The sequence below is a fragment of the Meriones unguiculatus genome (assembly GCF_030254825.1).
Source record: "Meriones unguiculatus strain TT.TT164.6M chromosome 13 unlocalized genomic scaffold, Bangor_MerUng_6.1 Chr13_unordered_Scaffold_45, whole genome shotgun sequence".
NCBI lineage: Eukaryota > Metazoa > Chordata > Mammalia > Rodentia > Muridae > Meriones > Meriones unguiculatus.
Window position 1 is genome coordinate 2,669,161 of NW_026843652.1, and position 26,670 is coordinate 2,695,830.

Genomic DNA, 26,670 nt, shown 5'->3' on the forward strand with positions numbered 1-26,670 from the left:
TCGCCTACAAATCCCAAAATCTCATGCGCGCTGTTTCCAGCATTATAAACGCTGCGAGGCGGAGATGCGCATGGAGAGACACACGACGGGCCCGGCTTTTGTATCTCTCTGTCCGGGGTAGGCGTGGGTTGATGACGCACTTCCGGCCTGGTTTTTTTTTTTCTCTCCCGCTGGCGCGCTGGCCGGGGTCGTGAGCTGTCGTGGCGGTGTTTTGGGGGAAACGGTGGCCGCGCGCCCCGCTTTCCGGGAATCTCATCGGGGTCTCGTGGCCCCGGAGGCTGCGATGGCGGTGGCCTGCGCGGTCGTGTTGGCGTTGAAAGCAGAAGCGGAGGAGGAAGAGAAGGATCCCGGGGACTGGCGAGACCCCGAAACCTCCCGGAGATGCTTCTGGCGGCTGCGCTCCGGGGACGTGTCCGGCCCGGAGGAGGCGCTGAGCCGCCGGCGGGAGCTGTGCCGCCGCTGGCTGCGGCCCGAGCGGCGCTCCGAGGAGCGGATGCTGGAGCTGCTGGTCCTCGAGCAGTTCCTCAGCCTCCTCGCGCGCCGGCTGCAGGACCCCGTGCGCCACCTGCCCCCCGAGAGCGGGGAGGAGGCAGGGGCCTGGGCGCGCGCCCTGCACCCGGCCTCCCCGCAGGTGAGGACCCCCCAAACCCCGAGACCGCAGGCGAATGAGTCTTCCCACCGCTGTGTCAAGAGCTCCGAGAGGGAAGGGCGCACTTTGGGGTTGAACAAGATCCACAGTCTAGGCCCAAGAAGGTGCAGCAGGGTTGTAGCTGGTCCCCTTGTTCCCTGATTAGCAGTGAGGAGGAGGTGGACACTGGCGCTCCCCTTGTCTCCCTTCCGCACATTCAGCCCAGTCAAAGCTGTCTGGAGATGCTGGCTAGCTCAAGCTAGCCCCGAAGTCGCGTTTCAGGGGTCCCTGAGTCCAGTCGAGGTGACGTGGGTCGCTTTGTTACCCTGCTACTCGGCTCACCAGCTCCTCGCTCTCAGCAGAGAAAGCGAGCACTAACTGAGGTCTTGCACACCTCCAGGGCACCCCGACTTTCAAGGCCAAGGCTGGATCACCGACCCGGGGAGAGTGGCAGCAGCTGGCCGCGGCCCCCCAGAATGGCTTGTGCAAAGAGAGCACTGAGGACTATGGGAGCACGGCCTTGCCCGGTGAGTGAGGCTCCTCTCTGATGCCCTGTGGTCCGCATGACTCTAGTGAGCCAGGGTCTCCTCCCGGATGCTGTGATGAAACACCCTTCCCAGAATGCCCCAGTTCCTGTCCTCCTGCCTCTGGAATTCCTCTTCTTCCCAGAATCCCCCAGTTCCCACCCCCCCACACACCTCCCTCTCCACAAGCGCCCAGGGGAATAGTTCTTATAGATTGACACCTCCCCCCCCAACCCAACCGAGACCACGGGTCCTGACACTGACATTGGAGTCCCGGGCTGGGCCCGTTCTCTCTCTGCTCACATTCTCGCATTTCAGGCCTGGAGAACCAAGCTGCCTGGAACCCCATCCTGATCCCAAAGCAGGAGAAGGACTGCAAGAAGGAGGTCAAGCCTGCGCAGGCCTGGTACAAGGCGCGCCCCCAAGGACGGACCTCAACAGGGAAGAGAAACTACCTAAAGATGCTGTCCTGCCACCGCCACACCCCCAGGGTTCTCCAGGAGAGCCAAGGTACCACAGCTACCATGCACGTCCCCTGTGGGGTCAACGAGGAAGAGCTTTGGAGAAGTGGAGAGCCGGGGTGCACAGCCATCTCACAGGTCCCCTGTGGGGCCAAGGAGGAGGGGCTTTGGAGAAGTGACAACTTTGAGGAGGTTGTCACCGCCCTTGCCCTTGCTCAGGATCAACTTTACCACTTTTGTGAAGTAGTCCCCACTGGAGAACGAGTTTGCTGTGGGGAGTGGAGCCCAGCTCATCTCCTCCGTCTGCTACTTTGAGTCTGAAAAGGACTGGTGAGCCATGCTAATCTCACTTCCCTTCCTTCCTACTTCATCTCTTCCTCTCCATCCTTTTCTTCCCAGCCCCCAACTCTTCTTAATTCATGTAGAAAGCATTTTCTCCTGACTGCCTTGGAGCAGTTGACTGTATGTGTTCGCTGAGAGGTCATAGGTGGACTGGACCTTACTGTGGTCGGACATGTAGTCCCTGGACGTGAGCTGTATGTCAGCCCCTCGGGCCAGTGTGGTGCACAGGCCTGTGATTCTAGCTTTATTTTGAGACCAGTGTGGGGTTCACAGGAAGTCGGAGGCAGCCTGAACTCTGTGTAGGAAGCTCTTCCCTGACAGAGAGCAAGCCAGCCTTCAGCAGGAGCAGCTGTGCACTGTAGGGAGCCCATGAAACTACTCCATAAATGTAGCTAACATTGTCTGTGGATTTCAGAATTGAAATGGTTTTTATAAACATATAGATCAGTTTTATTTGGAGGGGGTTTATGGGGCGGCTTGGAAAATGCCGCTGTTTTTATCTGTGAAGACAGTGTAAACTAGGTTTTTTTCCTTCCTCAGGTGGGTGAGCAAGCACATTAAGAAGCCCATTCCACAGTCCTCAGCTTGGGCTGGCACCCCAACAACATTTTGCTGGCTGTAGCATCATGTGACTTCAAATCCAGGTGAGGATAAATGGGCACTGCCTGTTGCTCAGCACTGACAAGGTACCCATTGGGCTCCTTTATTTGCAAAGTACAGTACCTTGTGAGCAGCTTGGTGATAAAGAGAGCTTCTTTGTCTAGAAAAGGAGCTGGGGCTGGGATGTGGCTCAGCAGCTAGAGAACTTGCTGAGCTGGTTACCTTCCCCCAGCACTGCAGAAGCCCGGTAGGTGCTGCACGCCTGTAAACCCAGCACTGCAGCAGCTGTGCTGGTGGCTGGGTGCACAGCGTTAGCTGCTCGGCCATCGGGAGCCGCCTGGCCTGGGTCAGCCACGACAGCACAGTGTCTGTGGCCAACACCTCCAAGAGTGTTCAGTGAGTCCTCTCCTGGCTGGGGGGAGGGTTGGGGGGTACAGTTAGCGATCTATACATGCTGGCCCTACACGGCAGCGAGGGGAAGGGTGGACAGCTACCGATCTGGACACGCTCTCCTTGGCAGCTGGAGGAAGTGTATACAGTTGGCCACAGTCACTCTCGACACAGTAACCTAGAGCACTGTAGCTAGGGGGAGTGTATACAGCTCCCAGGATAGAGCAGCTGGGTCTCACTGGGGGTCAGTAACCCACACCTGCCCTTCAAGAAGCACCTGTAGACAGCAGGCCTGGTCCCAGCCACCCTCATGAAGATGATGGCTGGGAGCTGGGAAGATGGCTCCACAGATGCCTGAATGTCTCTCACATCTGTGGTCCCCACCAGCCCCCAGGGAGATGGGAAGTGTGGTGGCGCAGGAGGCTCAGAAGTTCAAGACCAGCCCGGTCTTTGTCCCAGGAAACCAGAGCTGAAGTTGCTGCCACCACCCGGCACATGCACGCCCTCAGCTCCTTCCCCTGACACCACCCCAAACAGGACAGGGGCCATCTTTCTCCTGCCTTCGTGCCACCCCAGGTCTTCGGGAAGAGTCTGAATGGTGCTTTGTCACCAGACTGGTGAAGGTGGCTCGGTGGCAAGGGAAGAAGCCCAGAGTCCGCTTTCAGGCGGCTTGGCACTTGCCCCCCCTCCCCCACCCCCTTCGCCCCCCCCCCCCCCCCCCGGCCAGCCTAGGAATGTGCCTGGGTTATGGCCTCCTCCTGGCCACCCTGTGAGAATGCAGTGGCGTGGACAGTTCGGACGTCGTCCTCCCCGTGCTGACTCTACTAGTTCTCTTGTGAAAGGGTTACCATGGCAGAACTGTGCTCTGCGACAGCTTTGCTGGTGTCAAGCTTTTATTTTGTTTTTTGGTTGTTTGCATTTTGTTTTGTTTGTTAAATTAAATTTCTGTTTTTTGTATTAATTATAGTTTATTTGTAGCCCAGCTGTAGCTCCCTCCCTCCCCCTGTCATTCCTCCCATCATCTCTTCCTCCCTGTCATTCCTCCCTTTCTCCCCACCAACCCTCCTTCTTTCCTGCATCATCCCTCCTTCCCTCCCCACATCTCTCCCTCCCTCCACATCATCCCTTCCTCCCTCCTCATCATCCCTGCCATCCTCCCTTCCTGTCATCCCTCCCTCCATATCATCCCTTCCTCCCTCCTCATCATCCCTGCCACCCTCCCTTTCTGTCATCCCTCCCTCCCCATCATCCCTTCCTCCCTCCTCTCCTCCCTGCTCCTCCCCCAGTCTACTGCTAGGGGAAGTCCCCCCCTTCCATATAACCCTAGTCTATCAGGTCTCATCAGGACTGGCTATAATGTCCTCCTCTGTGGCCTGGCAAGACTGCTCCTCTCTCGGGTGGTGGTGGGGGAAGTCAAAGAGCCGACCTCGTAGGTCATGTCAGAGATCTTGGTGTCAAGCTTTCACCCTTTCACATGAATACACTCTTACAAGCCAGACACGGTGGCGCAGGCCCACAGTCCCATCATCCAGGGAGCCGAGGCAAAGGGATCATGCGTTCGAGGCCATTCTGGTCTGCAGGGTAGGACCCTCATGTGAAGGTGGCACTGCCCGAGTTTGGTCCTCAGTGTGCACTTCACAAAGGAGGAGAACCATGTGTGATGCGTGTTTCCCCTGTGCAGTGTGTCGACTCTGAAGACAGAATTTCTACCACTGCTCAGTTTGTCCTCAGAGAAGAGCATCGTGGCCGAGGTGAGTGTGTGCCCCTCCTGGGATGCCTCCTGTGCTGGGCCCAGGACTTGCCTCACACACCCTCCCCCGCACACACTTTCCCACAGTGGGCACCCTAGCTGGGTGTCACCTGCCTGTGCCAGTCCCGGGATGTGCCCCTCACACCCTCCCCTGTACACAGTTCCCCGCACACAGTGTACCTACTTGCATGGTGCCACTTGGCTGTGGCAGTCAAACAAGGTGCATGTGCTGCCCAGAGCCCACACAGAGAAGGGAGAGAACAGATTCTCACAGTCGTCCGCTGACCTGTGTACCAAACACACAGCATAATGAACTAATAACAACCTGAAATGATAGTGAGTGTGTAAAGGCCCTTCTCACGGGCTGTGCTGTTGCCTCAACGCTCGAGTCCAGCCAAGCTGGCATCTGAGGAGGAGGAGGAGGCTGTCTCTGAAAGCTCTGCAGGGTGAAGTTGGCTCACCCTGGTGTCCCTTGTCTGCCCAGCTCTGCAGGCATCTTGGGGTGAAGGCTCTATAAGAAGTCTCCCTATTTGTTTGTTTCCTTTGGGGTTGTGGATTGGGATGGAACCTGGAACTCCTGAAGGCCGATTTCAAAAGCCAGGAAGGGTCTGGCCGCCCAAGCAGGCTGCTCTCAGAGGCCTTGTTGAGGACTGGTTGGCTTCAGCCATGCTCCGGTCACTTTTGAGCTTGGAAGGAGAAAGTAGTTCTTTGTGTCCGCATCTGCTGAGCCCTGTTCTGTCCCTACCAGCCCCGTGCTGAGGCTGTGGCCTTTCCTCCTTCCCTCCCTGTCTTCCTCCCTGCTGCCTTCCCCTCCCTCTCCTTCCCCCTTCCTCACTCTCTCTCCTGTCTCCCTCTCCCTCCCCTTTTCCTTACTTCTCCATTCCCCTTCTCTCTCCCTTTACCTTCATCTCCTTCCCCCTCCTTTTCCCTCCTCTCTCTCTCCCTCTTTCTCTCACTCTCCCTTCCTCTCTCTGCCTCTCTCCTTCTTTCTCCCTTTCTCTCTGTCCCTCTCTTTTCTCCCGTTCTCTCCCTCTCTCTTACTCCTCTCTCCCTCTCTCCCGTTCTCTCTCCCTTCCTCTCTCTCTCCGTCTCTTTCCCTCCCTATCTCTCTTTCTCCCTCCTTTTCACTCTCCTTCTCCTCTGACACCAGATGGCTGTGAGCCACCATGTGAGTCCTGGGACTCTTTCAAGACCTCTGGAAGAGTAGCCAGCACTCTCAACCGCTGAGCCATCCCTGTAGCTCCCTGACCTTGAACTTGTAACCTTCCTGCCTCCACCTTCAGATGGGTAGGGCTCTATGCAAACACCAGTACCCAGTGTATGGCTCTGGGGACCTGGCCAAGGCCTGATGTAGTCTTGGGCTTACCTGCTGGACCACATCCCGGGTGAGTGATGAGCCCTCCCACTCTAGGACAGGGTCTCGTCATGTAGCCCTGAGGGATCTGGAGCCTAGTGCACCCCCAGCTATCCGTCGGTGTGGGGCTTGGGGGAATGGCCTCACTCCCTCCACATACATCATGGTCTCACTCTTCTTTTAGCCATGTGTCAATTTACAAGGTAGACCAGCAAGACTGTCGAAAATTCTGCACCACGGGCATCGACGGGGCCATGATGATCTGGGATTTCAAGATATGTCTCTCCAGTGGTGGTCGGCAGTGCTGGGGTGCAGACCAGGCCATGCACGCACTATCCACTGAGCCGCCCTGCCGCAGTGTCTGCTGAAGAGCCGGCATTGGAGTCCCTAAGGGGAGCACAGCCCCCAGCAGGTGGGTGGACGTTGGCTCCGAGCCACCCTCATCCTCAGGAAAGGTTGGTGCCGTGTTGAAGCTAGCAGCCCACACAGCACAGCTGTGCACAGACACAACTTCACAGTTTACACAGTTGGCCTTGGACTTAGTCCTGGAATGGCCAGGCTTGGGAGGCTGAAGCAGAAGGATTGCTCTGAGCTTGGTGCCAGCCTGAGCTAGATGATAGAACCTTACCCCCACACACACCAAAAAATAATGCAGTGAGCTGAGACGATAGAACATGCACGCAACACACACATGCACTCATGCAACAAGTGTGATAATACAAAAAGTAGTATAGGGCCTGGAGTGATGGCTCAGCAGTTAAAAAGAGCACTCGCCTAGGCCTCAGGATTTGTTTTCAGACACCCCCTTTGTCAGCTCACAACCAGGTCCATGGAATCTGATGCTCTTCCACCTTCCACAGACACCAGGCACACATGTGGTGTGTCCAAAAATACGTACATACATACATGCATACATACATGTGTACATACATGCGTACATGCATACATAAATTAGCTGGGTGGTGTAGCATGCCTGTGACCCCAGTACTCAGGGAGGCGGAGGAAGGGGCATCTCTGTGAGTTCAAGGCCAGCCTGGTCTACAGAGCAAGTCCAGAACAGCCAGGGCTGTGTAGAGAGACCCTGTCTCAAAAAAACAAAATGACATAAATAAATCCTGAAATAAAGGTCCAGACTTAGGGACACATGTCTTTAATTCCAGGAGTCAGATGAGGATTGGTCTCCGTGGAGTTGGAGGCAGCCTGGTATACAGAGTTCCAGGCCAGCCAGGGCCATGCAGTGAGGGGAAGAAGAAGTAGGAGGGAGGAAAGGGAGAAATGAAGGGAGGAGGGAAGGATGGAAGGAAGGAGTGAGGGAAGGAAGGAATGGAAAGAGGGAAGAAAGGAGGAAGGCTATGCAGCTGGAGGTGATATGACCTCTTGGGGAAGGAAATTCCATGCTCTGAGGCCAGGGAGTACAGCAGTGTGGCAGAGAGCCAAGGTCTCCAGGGCTAGCAGAGCTCTGCTTTCTCCAGATCCTGGATTCATCCATCTAGGGCCTCCACAGCATGTGAGGAGGAGCCACCCGCAGTAGGACCAGGGCTCCTTAAAAGAAGTAACATGTTTTGGACATAGTAATACTCACTTAATAAAATATCTACTTTAAATATTCAAACTGTATGAGCAGGGACAGCAGAAAAACCAGCAAAATAGCAGCTGGTCCATTATTACAGTGAGTAATTTTATTATGGATGAGAGAGGAAAAATGTTTAGAGGCACCTGGAAGAGTTCAGATCAGAGAGAAAAAGAAGCAGACTTGATATGACCAAGACTGTCTTAAAGAAAATAGAGAATATTAGGAGAAAAGTAGAGGTAGCTTAGATAGACAAAGTATGCTTTCATCAATGCACAGGCTGGACCTAGGGCCCCCCTCATAGCGGGTGTACAGCTTGGTCAACATGTGGGTCCCTTAACAATTAGACTGAGAGCTTTCACTGACTCTGTTGCTTGCCCTTAGTTCCGTTTCCCCTAGCCGGGCTATCTTGCCTGTCATTATTGAGAGAGGATGTTCTTAGTCCTGCCTCATGTGATATGTCAGGGTGGATTGGTACACATAGTGAGCCTCTCTGAAGAGAATGAGGTCAAGTGGGAGTAAATAATAATGGTGGGACTGTGAGGAGAGAAGGGATGGGGGCCTGTGATGAAGGTATGAAATTAATTAATTAATTGGTGGAAAGACAGGGTAATTTCTAGAATATTTAAAAAATTAGGATAGTGCAGAAAGAGAGGCTGTTTGGGAAGGCACAGGAATCTAGATGGGTGTTTTGAGGTGTATAACGAGTACATTTACTCCCCCTTCAGACAGCCCGGAAGCCATCATAGGTGTTAATATCCTGATAAAGAGCAGTATGTTCCTTTTGTCACAGCAAGAAAAATGGTTATTTTGCTGGACAAGGACTATTTCACTAATTCTGGATGAATGCTGTTTTTGGTATGTGTGTTTGTTTGTTTGTTTGTTTGTTTTTGTTGTTCTTTGTTTCTAATCACCAGAATTCCTTTGATAACTGCGTGTTGAGCAGTTCCAGGACTGACATTTTTGGATAATTGCACTTCCTGGAACCTAACAAGTTTAAACTATTAGGAAAGCCTGATTACGCTCTTCATACCTATTATGTCCTTTTAAAAAGTATTGGGTTTAGTTATCACATGCCACTATATAGATTTCCTTCTTATGTGTTTTTATTTCCCATATTCACATGTGTCATATTTTTAAAATCATAATTCGGCAGAATATTTTTAGGAAGAACCTAACAGTCTGGTAGAATTTTTCTATCTTAATGAAAACTGTATAATTACATGTATTAATGAAATTACACACTTTGCAGAAGTCAAAAATTATTACTATCATCAAATACAATCACCATAAACACAGGTAATTCTAATTTTGAATGATTTGTCCATGATTATTATATGTCCGAAGTATAATACATATTTTATTAACTAATGTACAGAGCATCTCCCATGTTTCAGTTACAATTCTTTGTGTATCTAGGATTAATATATAAAATTTACTGTATACTAATAAGCATGTGCACTCCTCTCCACTCTTCCAAGCTTTCTGACTTCTCTGTGCATGAAGCTTTCTGACCATGTCTCAGTAAAGCACATTCACCTTTAAAGTATTCTATGATTTTTGCATGTGTTAGACACCACAGTTCACAGTTTTAATGATTCTGCATGCTGCCTTTTTTCACCTGGGCCTTTAACAGGTTAAAAAATTAGGAACTGATAATCTTTGGAGATGAATATAAATTTCATGATATTTTTATATTACTGTCTTTTAAATATTATTATTATTTTCATTTATTTCAATTTATTCAAATTATATTGTGGCTGTGGCCCCCTCTCTCATCTCTTCCCAATCCCACCCTCCTTCCCTCTTCTCGCCTTACACCCCTACCCTAGTTCTCCCCTTTTATTTGAACCTATACAAGTATTCCTCCTATTTGACCCTGTATAAGTATTCCTCCTATTGTTACACTGATATCATTACAGTTATCTATCCTTCCATCTAACATCTATCCTCTATCGTCTATATCATATATCTATTACACACACATACACACACACACAGTTTTGAATATGTTATTTCTTCGAAACACGTGGTTCAAAAAAATTTTTTTTAAATCAATGTCTTAAAGTCAATATTTGAAATGCATGTGTCCCTTTGTCAGTTATGGCTTGAGCCTTAGAATGTTGATATCACAGTGGCTTCTCCCCCTGACTACTACAGAATGTTTATACTTCAGTGGTTTGTCTACAAACTGCTGTAGCCATTTTGGTTAGTGCCAGGAAAGAAAAGGATAATTTTTTGCCCACTGAAAGGTTCTCTATTCCAGGCTCCGATGTAAAGGTATTTTAAAATGCTCATTATGATTTTCATGCTAGACTAATGGTTTCAGGAAGTGTTCTGTCTTGAGTTCTCTAGAACCTGTGACCTAATTCTTAACAGTTTTCTCATGAAAAGCTACTCCGTTAGCAATAATCAGTACCATTCCCCCAAAGAAACAAAGTTATCATGACAGAGAGGTATGCTTTGAGTTATTATACACGAGAATGATAGCTATGTATCTTCAAAACTATATGCCCAAGATATGAGAGATTATTTTCTCTTTCATCTAGTTGTATTACCCACTATGCCAACAAAGTTTTGTTGGAAACTGCTTAAATTTCAGCCCCAAATTCAACAACTTTCTGGTTTCAAACATATATTTCTCAATATGTGAACACTGATTCTGCTAGATAGGAATGACTTTCCAGACTTACTCATTTAATTTCAATTTTATTATGAAACTGCATTGGCAATATTTTATAAAATACCTTTACATTATTGCCAGATGCATTTGATGACAGCCTTGGCTGATGTCTCTCTTTGACTGTTCAATTCACAGGGATCTTTAATCCTTCCCAAGTAAAAACTATGGCTTGTCAGTACATATTCCTTGAATGAAATAAAATGACTTAGGCATGGTAATATTCACTTAATAAAATATATACTTTAAATATTCCAACTTTATGAACAGGAGCAGTAGACAAACCAGTAAAATAGTAGCCACTCTGTTATTACAGGGAATAGTTTTATTATGGGTCAGAGAGGAAAGATGTTCAGAGGTACCTGGAAGAGTTCAGAGCAAAGAAAAAAAGAAGCAGACGTGATATGACCAAGACTGTCTAGAAGAGAATGGAGAATATTAGGAGAAAAGTAGAGATAGCTTAGACAGAGACAAACTATGCTTTCATAAATGCACAGGCTGGACCTAGGTCCACCTACACATATGTAGCAGATGTATATCTTGGTCAACATGTGGGTCCCCAAACAATTGGACTGAGGGCTGTCTCTGACTCTGTTGCTAGCCTTTTAGTTCCTTTTCCCCTAGCAGGGCTGTCTTGCCTGTCCTTAGTGAGAGAGGAAGCTCTTAGTCCTACCTCATGTTATGTGTCAGGGTGGGTTGGTACACAGAGTGACCCTCTCTGAAGAGAAAGAGGGAATGAGGGAGGGGAGAATGATGGTGGGATTGTGAGGAGAGAAGGGCCGGGGCCTGGAATGAAGATGTGAAATTTATAAATAAATTATTTAGTGTAAAAAAATCAGGATATTTCTAGACTACTTAGGAAATTAGGATAGTGCAGAAAGAGTTGAGGCTGTTTGGGAAAGTATAGGAATCTAGATGGGTGTTTTGAGATGTATAAAAAGTCCATTTACATCCCCTTCAAGGAACCTGGAGACCACCATGGGTGTTGATATCTTGATAGGAGTCACAGGTCAATAGAAAGCCATATGACCCTTTTGTCAGAGCAAGGAGAATGGCTAATTTGCTGGACTATTTCACTACTATTTTAAAAATAATGGGTTTAGTTACAGCATGTCACTATATAGATGTCCTTCTAATGTGTTTTTATTTCCCATACTCATGTATCACATTTTAAAAATCATTTATTCAGCAGAATATCTTTATGAAGAACTTTATAGTTTGGTAGAGTTTTTCTGTCTTAATTAGAAATGTATAATTACACATATTAATGAAATTACACACTTCAAGAAAGCAAAAATTATTCCTATCACCAAATACAATCATTTTAAACACAGGCATTCTAATTTTGAACGATTTGTCTGTGATTATTTTATGTCCAAGGTATACTACATTTCTTTATTAGGAAACTTACAGAGTATCTCCCTTGTTTCAGTCACAATTCTTTGTGTCTCTAGGATTAATATATAAAATTTACTATACACTAATAAGCATGTGCACTTCTCTCCAATCTTTAAAACGTTCTAACTTCTCTGTGCATGAAGCTTTCTGACTGTATCTTAGTAAAGCATATTCATCTTTGAAGTATGCTATGATTTTTGCATTTCTTAGACTCCAAGGTACACAGTCTTAATGATTTTGCATGAAGCCTTTTTTCACATGGGCCTTTAGCAGGTCAAAAGAATTAGGAATTAATAATCTTTGGAGATGAATATAAATGTCATGATTTTTTATACATACTCTCTTTTTAATATTGCTGTTATTATTAACGTTTATTACAATTTATTCAAATTACATTGCGGTTATGGCCCCCTCCCTCATCTCCCAATCTCACCCTCCTCTCCTGCTATGCCCCTCCCCTAATGCACTGATAGGGAAGGTCCTCTTCCCCTTCTATTTGACCCTAGTCTATCATGATGTTTTATAAAGGTATTCCTCCTATTTTGGAACACATCTTACAGGTATCTATCCTGTCTAACATCAATCACCTATCTGTCATCTATACATATATCTTTTACACAAACATACACACATATATGGTTGTGAAAATGTTATTCCAAACACATATTGTTCAAGAATTGTTCAAAATCACTGTTTTATAAAGTCAACAGTTTGAAAGAAGTGAAATGCATGTGTCACTTTGTCAGTTATGGCCTGAGCCTTGGAATGTTGACATCACAGTGGTTTCTCCCTCTGACTACTACAGAATGTGTGCTCTTCAGTAGTTTGTCTACAAACTGCTGTAGCAGTTTTTGTTTGGTGCCATGAGAGAAAAGCTTAATTTGTGCCCAGTGAAAGATTCTCCATTCTAGGCTCCACTGTAAAGGTATTTTTAAATGACTATTATGGTTTTCATGGTACACTAATGGTTTCAAGAAGCATGTCTTGATTCATTCAGATTATGTAAACCCAGATTCATGAAAAAATACTCATACTACAATTTAGTACCATTCCCTAAAAAAAAGAAAAAAATACCTGAAGTATGCTCTGAGCTATAAAGAAAAAAGGTGTTTGTATATCTGACCAAGTTATGAGTGAGGACTATTCTCTGTAGCATCTAATTTTGGTACTCATCCTGACTACAAGGATTTGTTTTAAATTTGCATCAGATTTCAACCTTAAAATCTGAAAACTCTCTGGTTTTCAACAGACTTTTATTGTTTCTAACATATTTTGTGTTCTTTCAAACCTAAATCTCAATATTTTGATATAGATTCAGATTAGACAACTGTTTTCCAAACGTGCTCATTTACTTTCAATTCTGTTATCATAAAACTGAATTAGTACTACTTTTAACGTACCTTTACATTACATACCTTTCATTTATGTGCATATTGAAAACCATTGACTGCTGTCTTTCTTTGACACTTTCATTCATTTCATTAAGTGTTTTCTAACTCAAAGCTATGGGATCTCTGTATATTCCTTGTTTTTAGCAGCGTAATAGTCACTTAAGTACAGATATATTTTAAATGTTCAATTATATGATCTGGATAACAGGAAAAAACACCAAATCTTAGATGATTACAGGAAAGACTTTTATTGTGGATAAAAGATTAAAAATTTTCAGAGGATTCTAGAAAAGTTCATACGAGAGGGGAGAAAAACATATTTCATGTGACCAAACTGTCTAGGAGAAAAGAAACAATATTAAGACAGAAAGGTGGAGATAGCTCAGACAAGTAAAGAAACTGCCTTCATAAAGGGATAATTACACTAGAATATTTTGGGAGTTAGAAGAGTGCAGGAGGAGTTAGGCTTGTTTGGGAATGACAGGAATACAGGTGTGGGTTCTGAGATGTGTAAGAAGTACTTTTGTTTCCCCTTCACTTGACGTGCAGGCCAGCATTGGTGCTGATATTCTGATATCACAGGTCAATGGAGTGCCATATGTCCCTTTTGCCAGAGGCAAGGAAAATGACTTCTTTTGCTATTTAAGAACTGTATCACAAATTCTTTATGAATATTGTTTAGTATCAGTATTTTTTCCTGCATTCCAATGTTTCAGCCATTTGAAAGAAGAAGTATTGAGTAGAAAATCTTTATAAAGTACTTTACAGTTTGGTAGAGTTTTGCTATCTCATTTAATACTGTAAAATTATACATATTAAACTACACAGTTTACAGAAGGTACAGTTTACTATCAACAAAATTCAATCATTTAAAGAAATAGGCATTCTAATTTTAAATGATCTCTTCATGATTATCTTGTGTCTTGTATACTACATATTTGATCATGAGATTTACCGAGTATCTTCCAGGTTGTTTCAGTCACAATTCTACATGTCTTTAGCCTTTACTATATACTAATAAGCAAGTATCCTCCTCTGTAGACATCAATGCTGTCTGACTTTCTTGTGCATGAAGCTTTCTATCTCAGTAAAGCATATTCCCTTTGAAAACCTATGATTTTTACATCTGTTAGGCCCTAAGGTTCACAGGGTTAATGACATCTCCATATTGCCTTTTTCAGGTGGAACTTTGATAGGTTAAAAGTATTAGGAATTAATAAATGGGGATAAATATACATTTCACCATGTTTTGCACCAAGTATTTTGCCTCTTATTGCACACATATTGCATTAGGGTGAACAATGATATCCATGTTGCTACTACAATGGCCAATTTTTAGGAGTCACCTACTTTGGCCTTCATTTAATGTTTGGCATCAATATGTCCTTTTTGTGAATTACTCTAGTATTTCTTTTTCTCTCCAATATGATGCTTTGCAATGTGCTTCCTGCTTTAATTTTTAAATCATGAATAATATTGGCAAACTTTATTAATAATGGATAGTCTTTATTACTCAAATTAAAAAATGATTTTAGTTGAAATACAATTACTTCACCCCCTTCCTCACTCTGGGCAAGTGGGTCTCACCTTTGGAGATGCTATATTTGATATCTTCCTATCAGAGACTTATATTAGAATTCATAACAGTAACAAAATTACAGTTATAAAGTAGCAATGAAATAATTTTATAATAATAAAGCATAATAACCATAAAATAATTTTATGGTTGTATCCTATGACATGAGTAACTGTATTAAAGTGTTAAACACTGATCTATATCCTACCAGCTACACTTCTTCAAACTTGAGTCTTCTCATGACTCTCAAGTTGATCACTTCTGGAAAAAAAAGCCTGTTTCTCCAATCTCTTCCCAATACTTCCCTTCCTAAGTGTCCTCTTCCTATTTCATTTTAAATATGCTTATAGCTCAACAGAATCCTGCTTTGGGAATTGAGCCTGTGTTTTAAAACTGTGCACCCTTTGAAATTTAGTATGGATATCAGTCTTGTAATTATCCACTGAATACCTGTTCTGTTAGGTCGAGACCTGTCCTAGGAGAATCCATAAACTACGTGGAAGCCTGTGAGGAGTTCACCACCAATGGAATGTACTGAACCTCGCTATGCCAAGGCTCCTGAGACAGAACAAGAAAAAAACAACATCTCTCCTTGTTTGATGATATTTTGGTTGTGTCTAATAACCTTTGAGTATGTCCCTCATGCCTGCCACTTTGATTAGGCTTTACTGTACAAAAATAAAATAGTTTTGATTTATGTATTGCTTTATAATTACTTCATTATTTCCCCATTTTATTTCTTATTACACATCCTCTCATGTTCCCTTACTTGGTCTCTTTTAAAATCATAGCTTCTTTTTTAATTAATTATTGTTACAGAAGTATATGTATATTAAGGTACATATATGTGTGTGGATATTCCTAACTATATAAATATAATCAGCTCATTCAGTATAATGTTAATTGTATATGTGTTTTCAGGACTGTCCATTTGATATTAGATAGCCAATTGGTCCGCTCTTCCTATGGGAGGGGTATTTCTCTTACTCTCAAAATTTCACAGTGGTACAGACTTTTTGAAGTAGGGTTGAAGCTTAGTGGACTCTCTTCTGTACACATTTTCACTTTGTCATCACAAATGTTTTAGTCATATTATAAAAAATGAATTATTTAAAGTGTGATTCTGCTGTTTGAATTGAGGAAAGAATAGTAACAATCTTGAAAAGGAGAGAGATGTAGTAGCACATGTCAGCAATTATAGTTATTTTGAAGCTAACTTACAAGTATTGGAAGTTTGTGGACTACACTAAAATTTTTCTGACACTATTTAAAATATGAAAGATAAAATCACTTATATTGTTTGCTCAAAGGAGATGATATATATAAGCCTCTGAAATCATAATTTCCAAATTAGTGTGAAGAGATGAGAAGCAGACACTATTCCTGCACTCATCAGAGAAACTGCTGGAACCAAGTAGGTCCTGCTTGGTGATCCTGTAGATGCTAAGGATTGCTGTGATTGAATATATATATATATATATATATATATTTGCATTGTTACATATGAGCATGGAGGTGTTTTCTAGGACCACATCACATGTAATCTTGAGGAGCCATGATCATAGCCTTCATATTATTCTGAAAGGAATAAAATTGGTCCTGACCTCATCAAATACATATTTTAAGGGGCATTCTCATAAGTATATAAATAGATTTTAGGACAGACATCAATAAAACAGTCTTCTCAGTTTGGGGGTAAATTTTCCAGTCATTGAGTAATATTCCTGAAGATCCATTTCGTAAATTATGAAAAAAATTATTAAAGGTGCAGAAGAGAGTTCTTCTATACATTATAGACAACCAAATACATACATTTGTCTCTCAACTCTTGAGAGAAAACTCTCAACCCTCAACATTTTTCTCTCACTGTAAGCTCCCACCCTAGAAAAGGGTGACTTAGTGTCTAAGCAGTGTAGGCCTAACCTAAGTGAATGGCCCAGCTGTATGTCCAATCTGTCCATCTTTCTCGTCAGTTCTCCTCAGCTCCACTTTAGTCCACAATTGGAAATTCTCATTTTATTTTGAAAAATAGTAATCAACTCATTTCAAATTTAAAAAAAAAGATACTGATCATTTTCTATCAGATGTATTTGTGAAGTGAATTTCACTTTCACTTTTGAGGATAATGAAAACTAAAATGTTTGATTTCTTAAAAGAAAAGCTGTTCATTTTTGGTTGAATTGGAACAGTAATTAAAACTGTTTTGAGATTATCATTTATATCATGAAAAGAGGATTATCAAGCTTATGAGATGGTTGTCATTTTTCCATTTTCATTGCAGATTATTTCTAATAAATATTAGAAGTTACAGGTTTCATTAAGCATTACTTCCCAGTTTTGGTTCATATATGCATACACATGTATGTATATATACATTCATACACACACATATATGCATTCAGTATGTCTTGACGGTGGAAAGCAAATGCAAATATGAATATTTCATATATCTGAGGTGTGTGTATGTGTATCCTGAAGCATATGTTACATGATGTGCTTGTGTTTTCACTATAGCATATTATGTTAGATGGGTGGGAAATCTTCACGTTTTGGATTTTAGAAGTATTTACGTTTAGGATTTTTGAATCAGGGTTTATACTTGTCACCTGATTTCTCCTGAACCTGAGAGAGTCAGAGTCCTTATGTTTAGTTGTGTAGCCACATATTAGCTCACCAGTATCCAATGAAGAATTCCATATCCAGGTTTACATAACAAATGCCTCAGAAAATTCTCAGCCCGTCATAAAAATAATACAAAAGAATCACAAATGTGGGAAGAACTCTCAGGAGATAGAAAGGAGAGAGTGAGAAAAATTAATCAACATTGTATATGTGTGTGAAATTCTCAAAGAACCAACTTCATATAAAATTGTGAAGACAAACTCCCAGGTAATTGTTTTTCAAGAATGCTTTTGATAACATTAGAATGCTTGATAAGATGACATTTGTAATCAGTTGATGAGGTTACTGGAAAAAAGAATCCTCTTTGTGTTACTTGCACATCGTAGGTTCACTGAAGGAGCAACAGCAGTAAGCTGGCATGACTACTTAGTACAGGGTAAAGGACAATGGAATGTGAATATTATTATGTCAGACAGTATTTCTATAGTATTTATTTTGAAAAGGTTATCAAAGTTAATATAAAATTCTTAACTAATTTTTGATATGGAAATAATGCAAAAAAGGTTAGTATTTAGCCAAGTGGCGGGGGGGGAGAAATATTGAAAGAGATAGCTTTCTAAAAATGCTAAGCCTTTAAAATCCATAGTATACCTATACTACAAAACACCAATCAGAAAAAGACCAGTCTACAGGTATTTGTGACCGTTTGTGTGTACCGAGTGACTTTTTTCAACACAGGCTTTGTTGAGGTCTGTGTACCATGGCATAAGCTATGCCTTGATCATAGAGGGGGATGAGTCCTCCTCTGCTTTGGGACAGGAAGAACTGGGTCTTACTACAAGAATTCCAACTACAATGAAAAGCAAATTAACCGATACTTGATTCTCTTTCTAGACAGAAGAAAGGTTTAAAATAAGGGTCCATTTCACTGAGTAACTTATGGATAGATGACTTTGTGGACATATTCAGGACAGAGAGCAGTTCTGCTTGCAAGTCCATTCACCTGTTTTGTCCCAAGGAACATCTTGTTGTCACTTTTCGGTAAGACAGCTTGGATCTATGTTCAGAAAAAATCTGGCTGTAGAAATTTTGTGTCAGAATAATGGTAACTCACATGGAAAATATAAATCTCTTCTCCAGAATATTTACTAAATAATTTATTAGTGTGATTGTATGTAGGCTGCCAACTCAAGTTTTCCACTTCTGTGATGACCGAGTGTGTCTATACTTTTCATCACACACATTTCTATATGTAAGTAGGTTTTTTAAGATTTTGATCTGTGATGTTCATCAGGACTCCACAAAATCCTTGGGGAGAAAATGAAGTGCATTGTGTTATATGAAGAACATGACAGGACCAGGCCTTACCTCATTCTTCACATTCCTCACTGCAAAATGACCTGGTATTTTCTGTGTTTTGAAAGCACATAAATTAATCTCTCCTCAGTGATATTGCATAGTATAATTGATTTTGAAAAAATCCTATACCCTCAAGTTAATTTCCTAAAAGTTGTATTTGATTGTACAGATAAAAATAGTTACCCTTAGACTGCAAAAGGTCTTAAATGTCTGTGCAGCAGAATATCACTGGTGTCTATATTCAACAGGTGAGGACCAGTGTCATTAGAATATCACAGGAGACACAGTTGATTTGTGCACTACAGGTAAATTTCAAATTCACATTCTGATCTTTCAAGAGAAGATGTGATCACGGTATACTGAGAATATCTTGAATATGAAGTTTGGAATCACAAAGATTATGTAGTGTAAACCTGTTCTATGCAAGTGTATACCAGAATTCATATGTCTTTTCCACATTAAGATTTAAAGACAGGCAACCCCCTTCATTCCTCTGTCCATATGTCTAGTCTCATTACAGAGTTGACTCAACACAAGTGCTTGCAAGTTGTATAAACTTCTGGGTTCTGTGACTTTACTCTTAACCTGGAAAGCATTTCTGTAGACTTGAGGAAGAAGATCATCTTTGTGTTGTTCTCTCAATATTTTCTTGTCCTTTGGTAATATGTCTTGCCACAGACCGACCCAGTCAGGTCCCACAACCACAGGAGAATCAGTGATTTGGATACTCAGGAAGGCACGGGTTCAGCGATGACAGACAGACACGACACCAAGAAGGTTTTGAATCTGCTGCGATTTACTGAAGTCAAGCTAACAATTTTATAGTGATTACATAAAGAAACACCCTGAAGTTGGCATACTTCCCTGAACATTTAGACTTTTACCAACAATACAAAGTTTACATTTTAACTCGAAAGTGTAACCAGGCATAAAGCAGTGCCCACAAGAAATCTTGGCCTAAAAGCTTTTAATCAAAGCAAACAAAGGACATAAAACCTCAAACTCATGGTTATTTATGCAGTTTCATTGTTACTAACCGGTGAAGGGGAAAGCCAGGGGCTGTTATGGTCCTCCGAGCCAAGTTGGCTAAAGATTTATGATCCTCCTTAGAGATAAGGCACCAAGGGGGACACGCTCGAGCCAGTCTGTCCATAAAACTCATAGTATAACATAAAACCTTCTGACATCCTATGTTTACCCATCTTATTCCTGCTTCATCATAAACACCTGTGTATGGTAATGGTTCTGCAGTAGTTCTGTACTTTCCCATGCTATCTTTTCCTAGAGGAGGAGCCCACTATTTTCCCCTAATCTTGTAATGCTTCCTTCCATGGAATGACTGCAGTGGGAACACCCAGAGCATTTATCTTGACAGATCCTGATGAAATATTTTCCTTAGAAAGACCTAAAGCTCTTTCTCTTTCATTATCTATAATGTCTGGATGTTCCACAAGCAGTTCCTGATACTGAATCTGATTCACTACTTCTAAAATTTTATTTTTCTTCCACTCTATTCTTGCTAAAGCTTTTAATTATCAGAAATGTGTTTCCTTGAATAGTTAATTGTGCTATTCCAAGAATCATAGAGAAACAACAAAAAGCTCATTAATTCAACCCCTCAACCGAGGAAGCGTAGGAATCTTGGAGTACGTCTTTTTGGCTTAGGTGGCCAGGGGCAAGCACTTTGCCAGAGACCTCCAGGGAGCTTATTCCCGAGGGAAACGTATCTCCCGTCTGGCAGCACAGCCATTGTCATGCTACACAGACAATACTGGAGTTGGTGTGGCAATATCTGAAGATTTTCTATGTTAAATTACAGTGTTTCTCCCATCTGGAATATGAGAGAATATGTCCCTAGAATATGTCTAGGGATATATAAAGTATTTACTGACATTATTCCCATTAAACTTTTATTTTTATGAAGGAGTGAAGTTTGAAAGTCAAATTGACAGTAGTGCACATTCTATTAAATATGCACCAGGCATTTTCAATAATGCATATAACCAAATTCCTTTGATGTTTCTGTCTGTGTCACCTTTTAATTTGGTGATATTAGATGTATTATCTGTTTACACTTGCATATTGAGGGCCACAAGCATAATCCACCCTTCTGATAGGTGTGGTTTCAGGCAGAATATAAAGTGGGTGAGGAGTTAATAGTGGAAACATGAAAGGTGAGAGTCTCTTGTCAAGAATCAGTCACAGAGAATTTCAGAATAGATATGCAGCTCCATTTATGGATGTAGAACCATGGCAAAAGAGAAATAAAATGTATCTGAATGTTCCTGGCAACAAGGATCATAATTTTCAGAAATTTGAAATAATTCACATTTTAGCTTATGAATGAAAAACAGTACCTGGCATAGGTCTATAAAATAGTAGAATTAAGAATAGTGGACTGAGTCTTTCAGTGGCCTTGTGTGGTAGGATTCTTTCCTGTTCCCTGTTTTCTCCCTCTTTCAATGTCTGTCCCATTTGCATTCATGAATGAGAATTGAGCATCTTACCCAGGGTCATCCTTCTTACTTAGCTTCTTTAGGTATACAGATTTTAGTATGTTTACCCTATATATTATGTCTAATATCCACTTACAAGTGAGTATATACTATGTGTATCTTTCTCCTTCTGGGATAACTTAGGATGATTTTTCCTAGTTCCTAGTATTTGCCTACAAATTTCATGATATCCTTGTTTTTATTGCTGAGTAGTATTCCATTGTGTAAATGTACCACAATTGCCGTATCCCTCCATTAAGGGACATCTTGGTTCTTTGCAGATTCTGTCTATTATGAATAAAGCTGCTATGAACATGGTTGAGCAAATTTCCTTGTATATTTGAGGATATTTTGGATATATGCCTAGGAGTTGTAAAGCTGGATCTTGCAAAGGAGATGCTGAGACTCATAGCCAAACTTTGGGCAAAGTGCATAGAACCTTATGTAAGAAGGGGGAGACAGAAAGACCTGGAGGGGACAGGAGCTCCACAAGGAGAGCAACAGAACCAAAAAATCTGGGCCCAGGTGTCTTTTCTGAGACTGATTCTCCAAGGAAGGACCATGCATGCAGATAGTCTAGAACTGCTGCACAGATATAGCCCATGGCATCTCAGTGTCCAAGTGGGTTCCCTAGTATGTAGAAGAGGAGCTGTCTCTGAGATGAACTCAGTGGTTGGCTCTTTGATCACCTCCCCCTGAGGGGTTGTGGGCAGCCTTATGAAGCCACAGAGGAAGACAATGCATCCAGTCCTTATGAGACCTGATAAGCTAGAGTCAGATGGAAGGGCAGGAGTTGCTTCTCTATCAATAGACTCTGGGAGGTGCAGGGGAAGAGAAGAAGGAGGGAGGGCATGATTGGGAGGAAATAAGGGAGGAAATTACAACAAGTATACGAAGTGAATAAGTTATAAAGTAAATCAATTAAAAAAGATTGTAGAAAAGAATAGCGAAATGGGTAAGGGTTGTACTTTGGATAAAAAAGATGTTCATCAACAAAATAATGTTGATGGTGATAAGACCCATTGAATATATCCAATATAACTATTGTCTAACTCATTCAACATAATACTTTTCACTTCATGAAATCTTAGTTTGCCACTTTCATCTTAAACCATTTTATATTTGATTGTTACATGCTACAATTAAATACAGGTGGGCTCATTATTAATTAGCACCAAAGGAATTGTTCTTATGTTTCACACAGATAAAGCACTAGTTTTCTAGGAACTAATGTCTCTCATGCCAATTCTATAATTCATATCAGAAAATAATGAACAATTTTTATTGTAAAAGTTGTTTTCCCTGTTTAAGTGTATGTTCTAACCAAAGGTCATATTCTTTATGTTTGCATTAGTGTGAATAATGAAATAATAATTCCTTTCTATGTGAACAAGACATTCCCAACCAGCATCACCACTATTGTTTAATTCCAATCATGTATGTTTTCCAGTGAAATAACAGATCTAACAGCAGCCAGTCGTGTGAAGAATGCCAGCTACACCTGCATGCTTACAGATGAAAATTGGCTTTATATTATTTTTAATGAGGAATAATATTAAATACCATAGAATTTTTCAATAGCCTAATTTTTTTCACTTTTTAAATTATAGTTTCATGGACTAGAAAGAGCAGTGGTACTGTTTTCTCTAAAGGTATTTTACTCATTTTAATTCCTCATTGATAAAGCAATGGCAGTCTGCTGTATTTTTTTAAATGTGTTTCATAGACTGTTTTAAACTATGCTGTTGATTACATGTTTCCTAGCTACTGCTTTAAATTTTCTTGTTCAAATGCATATTTTGCTTAATTATGAGGAAGTTCTATATGCTATGCTCTTCATCATCTCCTCTTTCTATTGGAGGAAGCAGTCTTCTCCAGACTTATTTTAATTTCCACTCAGTAGATGTTACTCTCCCATGTATGCTCAAATCATCTGATGCTTTCTGCTTTGAAGTCAAGGAGGTTTCTGCCCTTCCCTCACAGACAAAAATTTTGAAGACTGGATGTGCTTGCTAGATCAATGTGCTATTATATGACCATGTCTTTCTTTCTGAAACATTTTGAATATTCTCAATTCTAATAATGCATAGTCCAGAAGTTGTGTTTAAAGCTAAGATAATATTGATAAAATATTGACAATGATTAGCTTGTAATACTCTACTCATCGATTCATTTTATTGTATTGTGTTTTTTTTTAATTGCATTTGAGCAGAGCCATGAATGATGCCAAGAAGGGAAACAGGAAACCTCTTCCATTGAAGATATTCATTGAGGACATCATAAGCTGTGCTAATATATGTGAATATAAAACCAAAAATGACATTCTGTGTTCATGACTAGGAGAGAGACAATTTGTAAAATAATGAAATATGGAGATATAAGAAGAGGGTACAGGAGAGAGAGTGAGAATTTAGGCAGTGGTATGTAGAAACAATATGTATATTCCATGCACATAAATGTATTTACAGTGTGATATGTAGAAAGCAATATGAAGCAAGATTGTTTCATGTTAGCTACAGTGTCACCAAAGAGAAAATAATTTTATTAAATGATCCACTAACATACAGTTTCAATCCAAATGCTCCTACCATAATTAAATTGTTTTCTCCTGGTTGTTATTGTTTATATATAGACTTACATGTTTTTCCATTATTGCTTATATTGTAAAATAAATTTGTCTAATCATAAATGATTCTAATAATAGAAGATTAACATAAATTTTAAGCAAAATATTACCAAGAATTAACATTTGATCTTCATATTTACCTGATTGGTGACATTTTACATATTTAACTATGTCCTGTATTCTTTCTCTTTCTCTCAATATGCACTCTCACACCTTATTTTAAAGCCCAGCTATATAGTCTTGGCTTCTTTTTTATATATTTGTGTGACTCTCCTAGGCATAAGGATAACTTCTGCTTAAAAATCACCTTTATAGACTTGAGTGTGTGTGTGTGTGTGTGTGTGTGTGTGTGTGAGAGAGAGAGAGAGAGAGAGAGAGAGAGAGAGAGATACTAACTGTGTGTTTGGTGCTTGGGATAGAGTTCATGACCTCATACATACTATACACTGAGTTACACCCATATCAAATAATTTTCTATTCTTCTAATTCTAATATTGTTTTTACATGATTGGATTCAGTGCAGATCATCAGTTTAACTATTATGTAGAATTCAGAACATTCCTTCCTAAGAATTGGATGACACGTAGCTGAAAGAATCACCATGTTTTTTACTTTTGTAAATGCTAGTGGTTATAAAACACATTTGGAGTCAATATTCTAACATATCACTGTAGAAATTGTACTAGAGTAACAAAGGTGTTTATTATTAAAAAAATTTTAGATCAACAAAGTGATATGTTCTTCATACCAGTTCTAGGTTATACAAAACAGTAATTAAACAAAAAGTGTAGTATAAAGTTAAGTACTAGCCAGTAACATAAATTGGAGAGCACTCTCACCAGCTTTGCTGAACCAGATATGTCTATCTTCAGGAAAGAGAAAAAGAGATATTCCTGTATATGAATGTTCTCTTGCCTCTTCTTGATTGATTTTAACTGTGGCAAATGTTCAGTATTGTATGTCAACAATCTCTCTGATGTCTTTAAACAATATTGTGACATAGATTCAGTTCCTTTAAAATAATTATTTCTACTGATTTTCATTCAAGGTCCTAGTGGTTTTCTATTTTATCCTGCAACAATTTTTTTTAATAAAAATATTCCCAATTTGTTTTATTTCATAATATTTTCTTTAGGAGCGCCCATGAACAAGTTACATTCTGGAAAGGTTTTGATATGTTTGAAAAACTGTGTGCGTGCCTCACAGTTGAAAATTCTAGTGTCCTCCACAGCATCACAGATGGAGGAATTCTGTCATGAGCATTTATTCTTTTTGTCCTTGCCTGTGTATTCAGCACGCAAGAATGTTCTGACTGTGTAAGGATGACCAAAAATCTAAGCTTTGCTCTCTTTGTAGTTTACTAAGACTTAGAAGGAAAAAGACCTCTGTGTGTCATTTAGTTCAAAACTTGCAAATTGAGTCCACAGTCCTTTGGGCTTAAAATTCTCTAACAGCCTGGGAACATTTACAAAGAGATGCTTCTTGGAAAACTTAGTGATGCTTACTACTTCCAGATATATTGAAAGTTGAAGGCTGCAACAAATAGCCTTTTGTATAGTGCAGATGATTGAAAATAGATACTTTCAGCTTTTCCTTATGTGATAAAGTTTTATTTCTTTTTTTGTTCTTACAGTCTTATAAAACTTAAATACTTAAATATTCTCCACAATTTTTATTGTTCCATGTCCTTCACCCTTTTTTAATGTTTTTTTTTCTTGATTTTCTTTTTATAGTTTGGCCTCTTGAGGTTTGAAAATTATGCTTATAGTGAAACTATAATTTTTCTCTATAGAGAAATGAGGAAAATTTTTAAGCTATTCTTTAATATTTTATTTCTAATCTTTTTTGCTTTATTTTTTGTTTATTGCAGTTTATTCACTTTGTATCCCAGCTGTAGCCCCCACCTCCACCCCCATCCCACTCTCTTCCCAGTCTGACTCAATCTCTCTATGCCCCTCCCCTAGTCCACTGACAGGGGAGGACCTCCTCCTCTTCTATCTGAACCTAGCCCATCAGTTCTCATCAGGGATGACATCTTTCTCTGTGGCCTGTTAAAGCTGCACCCCACCCTCCACCCCCAGGGAGGGGTTATCAAAGGCTGACAACTGAGTCCATGTCAGAGAGAGCCCATGAACCCCTTTCTAGGGTACCCACTTGGAAACTGGGCAGCGTAGGGACTTCCTATATGCAGAGCTTCTAGGTTCTCTCTCTGCATGGTCCTTGGTTGGAGTACCAGTCTATGCAGGCCACCCTGGGACCAGGTTTTTTGGCTCTGTTAGTCTCCTTGTGGAGCACCTGTCCCTTCCAGCTCTTTTTATCTCCCCATTTTTCCATAATCTCTGCCCTCTGTCCAAAATTTGACTATGAGTCTCAGTGTCTCCTTCAATATCCTGATGGGTAGAGTCTTTCAGTGGACCCCGTGGAAGGCTCCTGTTTTGTTCCCTGTGTTCTGTTCCCTACTTCCAAAGTCTTATCCTGTTTGTCCTTCTGATCGAGGTTGTAGCTTCTTACATAGGGTCCTCCTTGTTTTAGCTTCTTTAGTACTATACATTTTAGTATGTTCATCTTATATGGCTATTATATACTTATAAGTGAGTATATTACATATGTGTTTTTTCTGTTTCTGGGATACTTCATTCATGATATTTTCTAGTTTCATCCATTTGCCTACAAATTTCATAATTTTCTTGTTTTTAATTGCTGAGTAGTATTCCATTGTATAAATATACCACAATTTCTATATTCATTCCTCTGTTGAGGGCCATCTAGGTTGTTTCCATATTCTGGCTATTAAGAAAAAAATGCTATAAACATAGTTTAGCAAATGTTCTTGTTCTATATTTGAGCATCTTTTGGGTATATGCTCAGGAGTGGTAGAGCTGGATCTTGAGGTAACACTAGTCA

At 41.3% G+C, this 26,670-nt stretch overlaps 1 protein-coding gene and 1 long non-coding RNA gene across 4 annotated transcripts; both read left to right on the forward strand.

The window, feature by feature from the left end:
* The first annotated feature begins 79 nt into the window (after positions 1-79).
* On the forward strand, positions 80-15,376 carry LOC132651295 (zinc finger protein 394-like). 2 transcript variants are annotated; one of them, XM_060376524.1, is made up of 7 exons: positions 80-631; positions 1,029-1,155; positions 1,471-1,943; positions 2,496-2,599; positions 4,627-4,696; positions 6,234-6,461; positions 15,127-15,376. In XM_060376524.1, the coding sequence occupies exons 1-3, from the start codon at positions 284-286 to the stop codon at positions 1,926-1,928; spliced, it is 933 nt and encodes a 310-aa protein (XP_060232507.1). In that variant the 5' UTR covers positions 80-283; the 3' UTR covers positions 1,929-1,943; positions 2,496-2,599; positions 4,627-4,696; positions 6,234-6,461; positions 15,127-15,376. The 2 variants fall into 2 exon arrangements, with proteins under 2 accessions (XP_060232507.1, XP_060232508.1); XM_060376525.1 differs by having other exon boundaries at positions 1,471-1,662.
* A 1,794-nt stretch (positions 15,377-17,170) lies between these two features.
* Positions 17,171-24,876, forward strand: LOC132651302 (uncharacterized). 2 transcript variants are annotated; one of them, XR_009589055.1, is made up of 3 exons: positions 17,181-18,327; positions 22,751-22,792; positions 23,353-24,876. It is a non-coding gene; the product is annotated as an uncharacterized LOC132651302 (long non-coding RNA). The 2 variants fall into 2 exon arrangements; XR_009589054.1 differs by lacking the exon at positions 22,751-22,792 and having other exon boundaries at positions 17,171-18,327.
* Positions 24,877-26,670: the final 1,794 nt, after the last annotated feature.

Coding starts and splice junctions, on each gene's coding strand:
- LOC132651295 (XM_060376524.1), top strand. CDS start 284: ATGGCGGTGGCCTGCGCGGTCGTGTTGGCGTTGAAAGCAGAAGCGGAG. Junction 632..1,028: donor TGCACCCGGCCTCCCCGCAG/GTGAGGACCCCC, acceptor GCACACCTCCAG/GGCACCCCGACTTTCAAGGC. Junction 1,156..1,470: donor TGGGAGCACGGCCTTGCCCG/GTGAGTGAGGCT, acceptor CTCGCATTTCAG/GCCTGGAGAACCAAGCTGCC.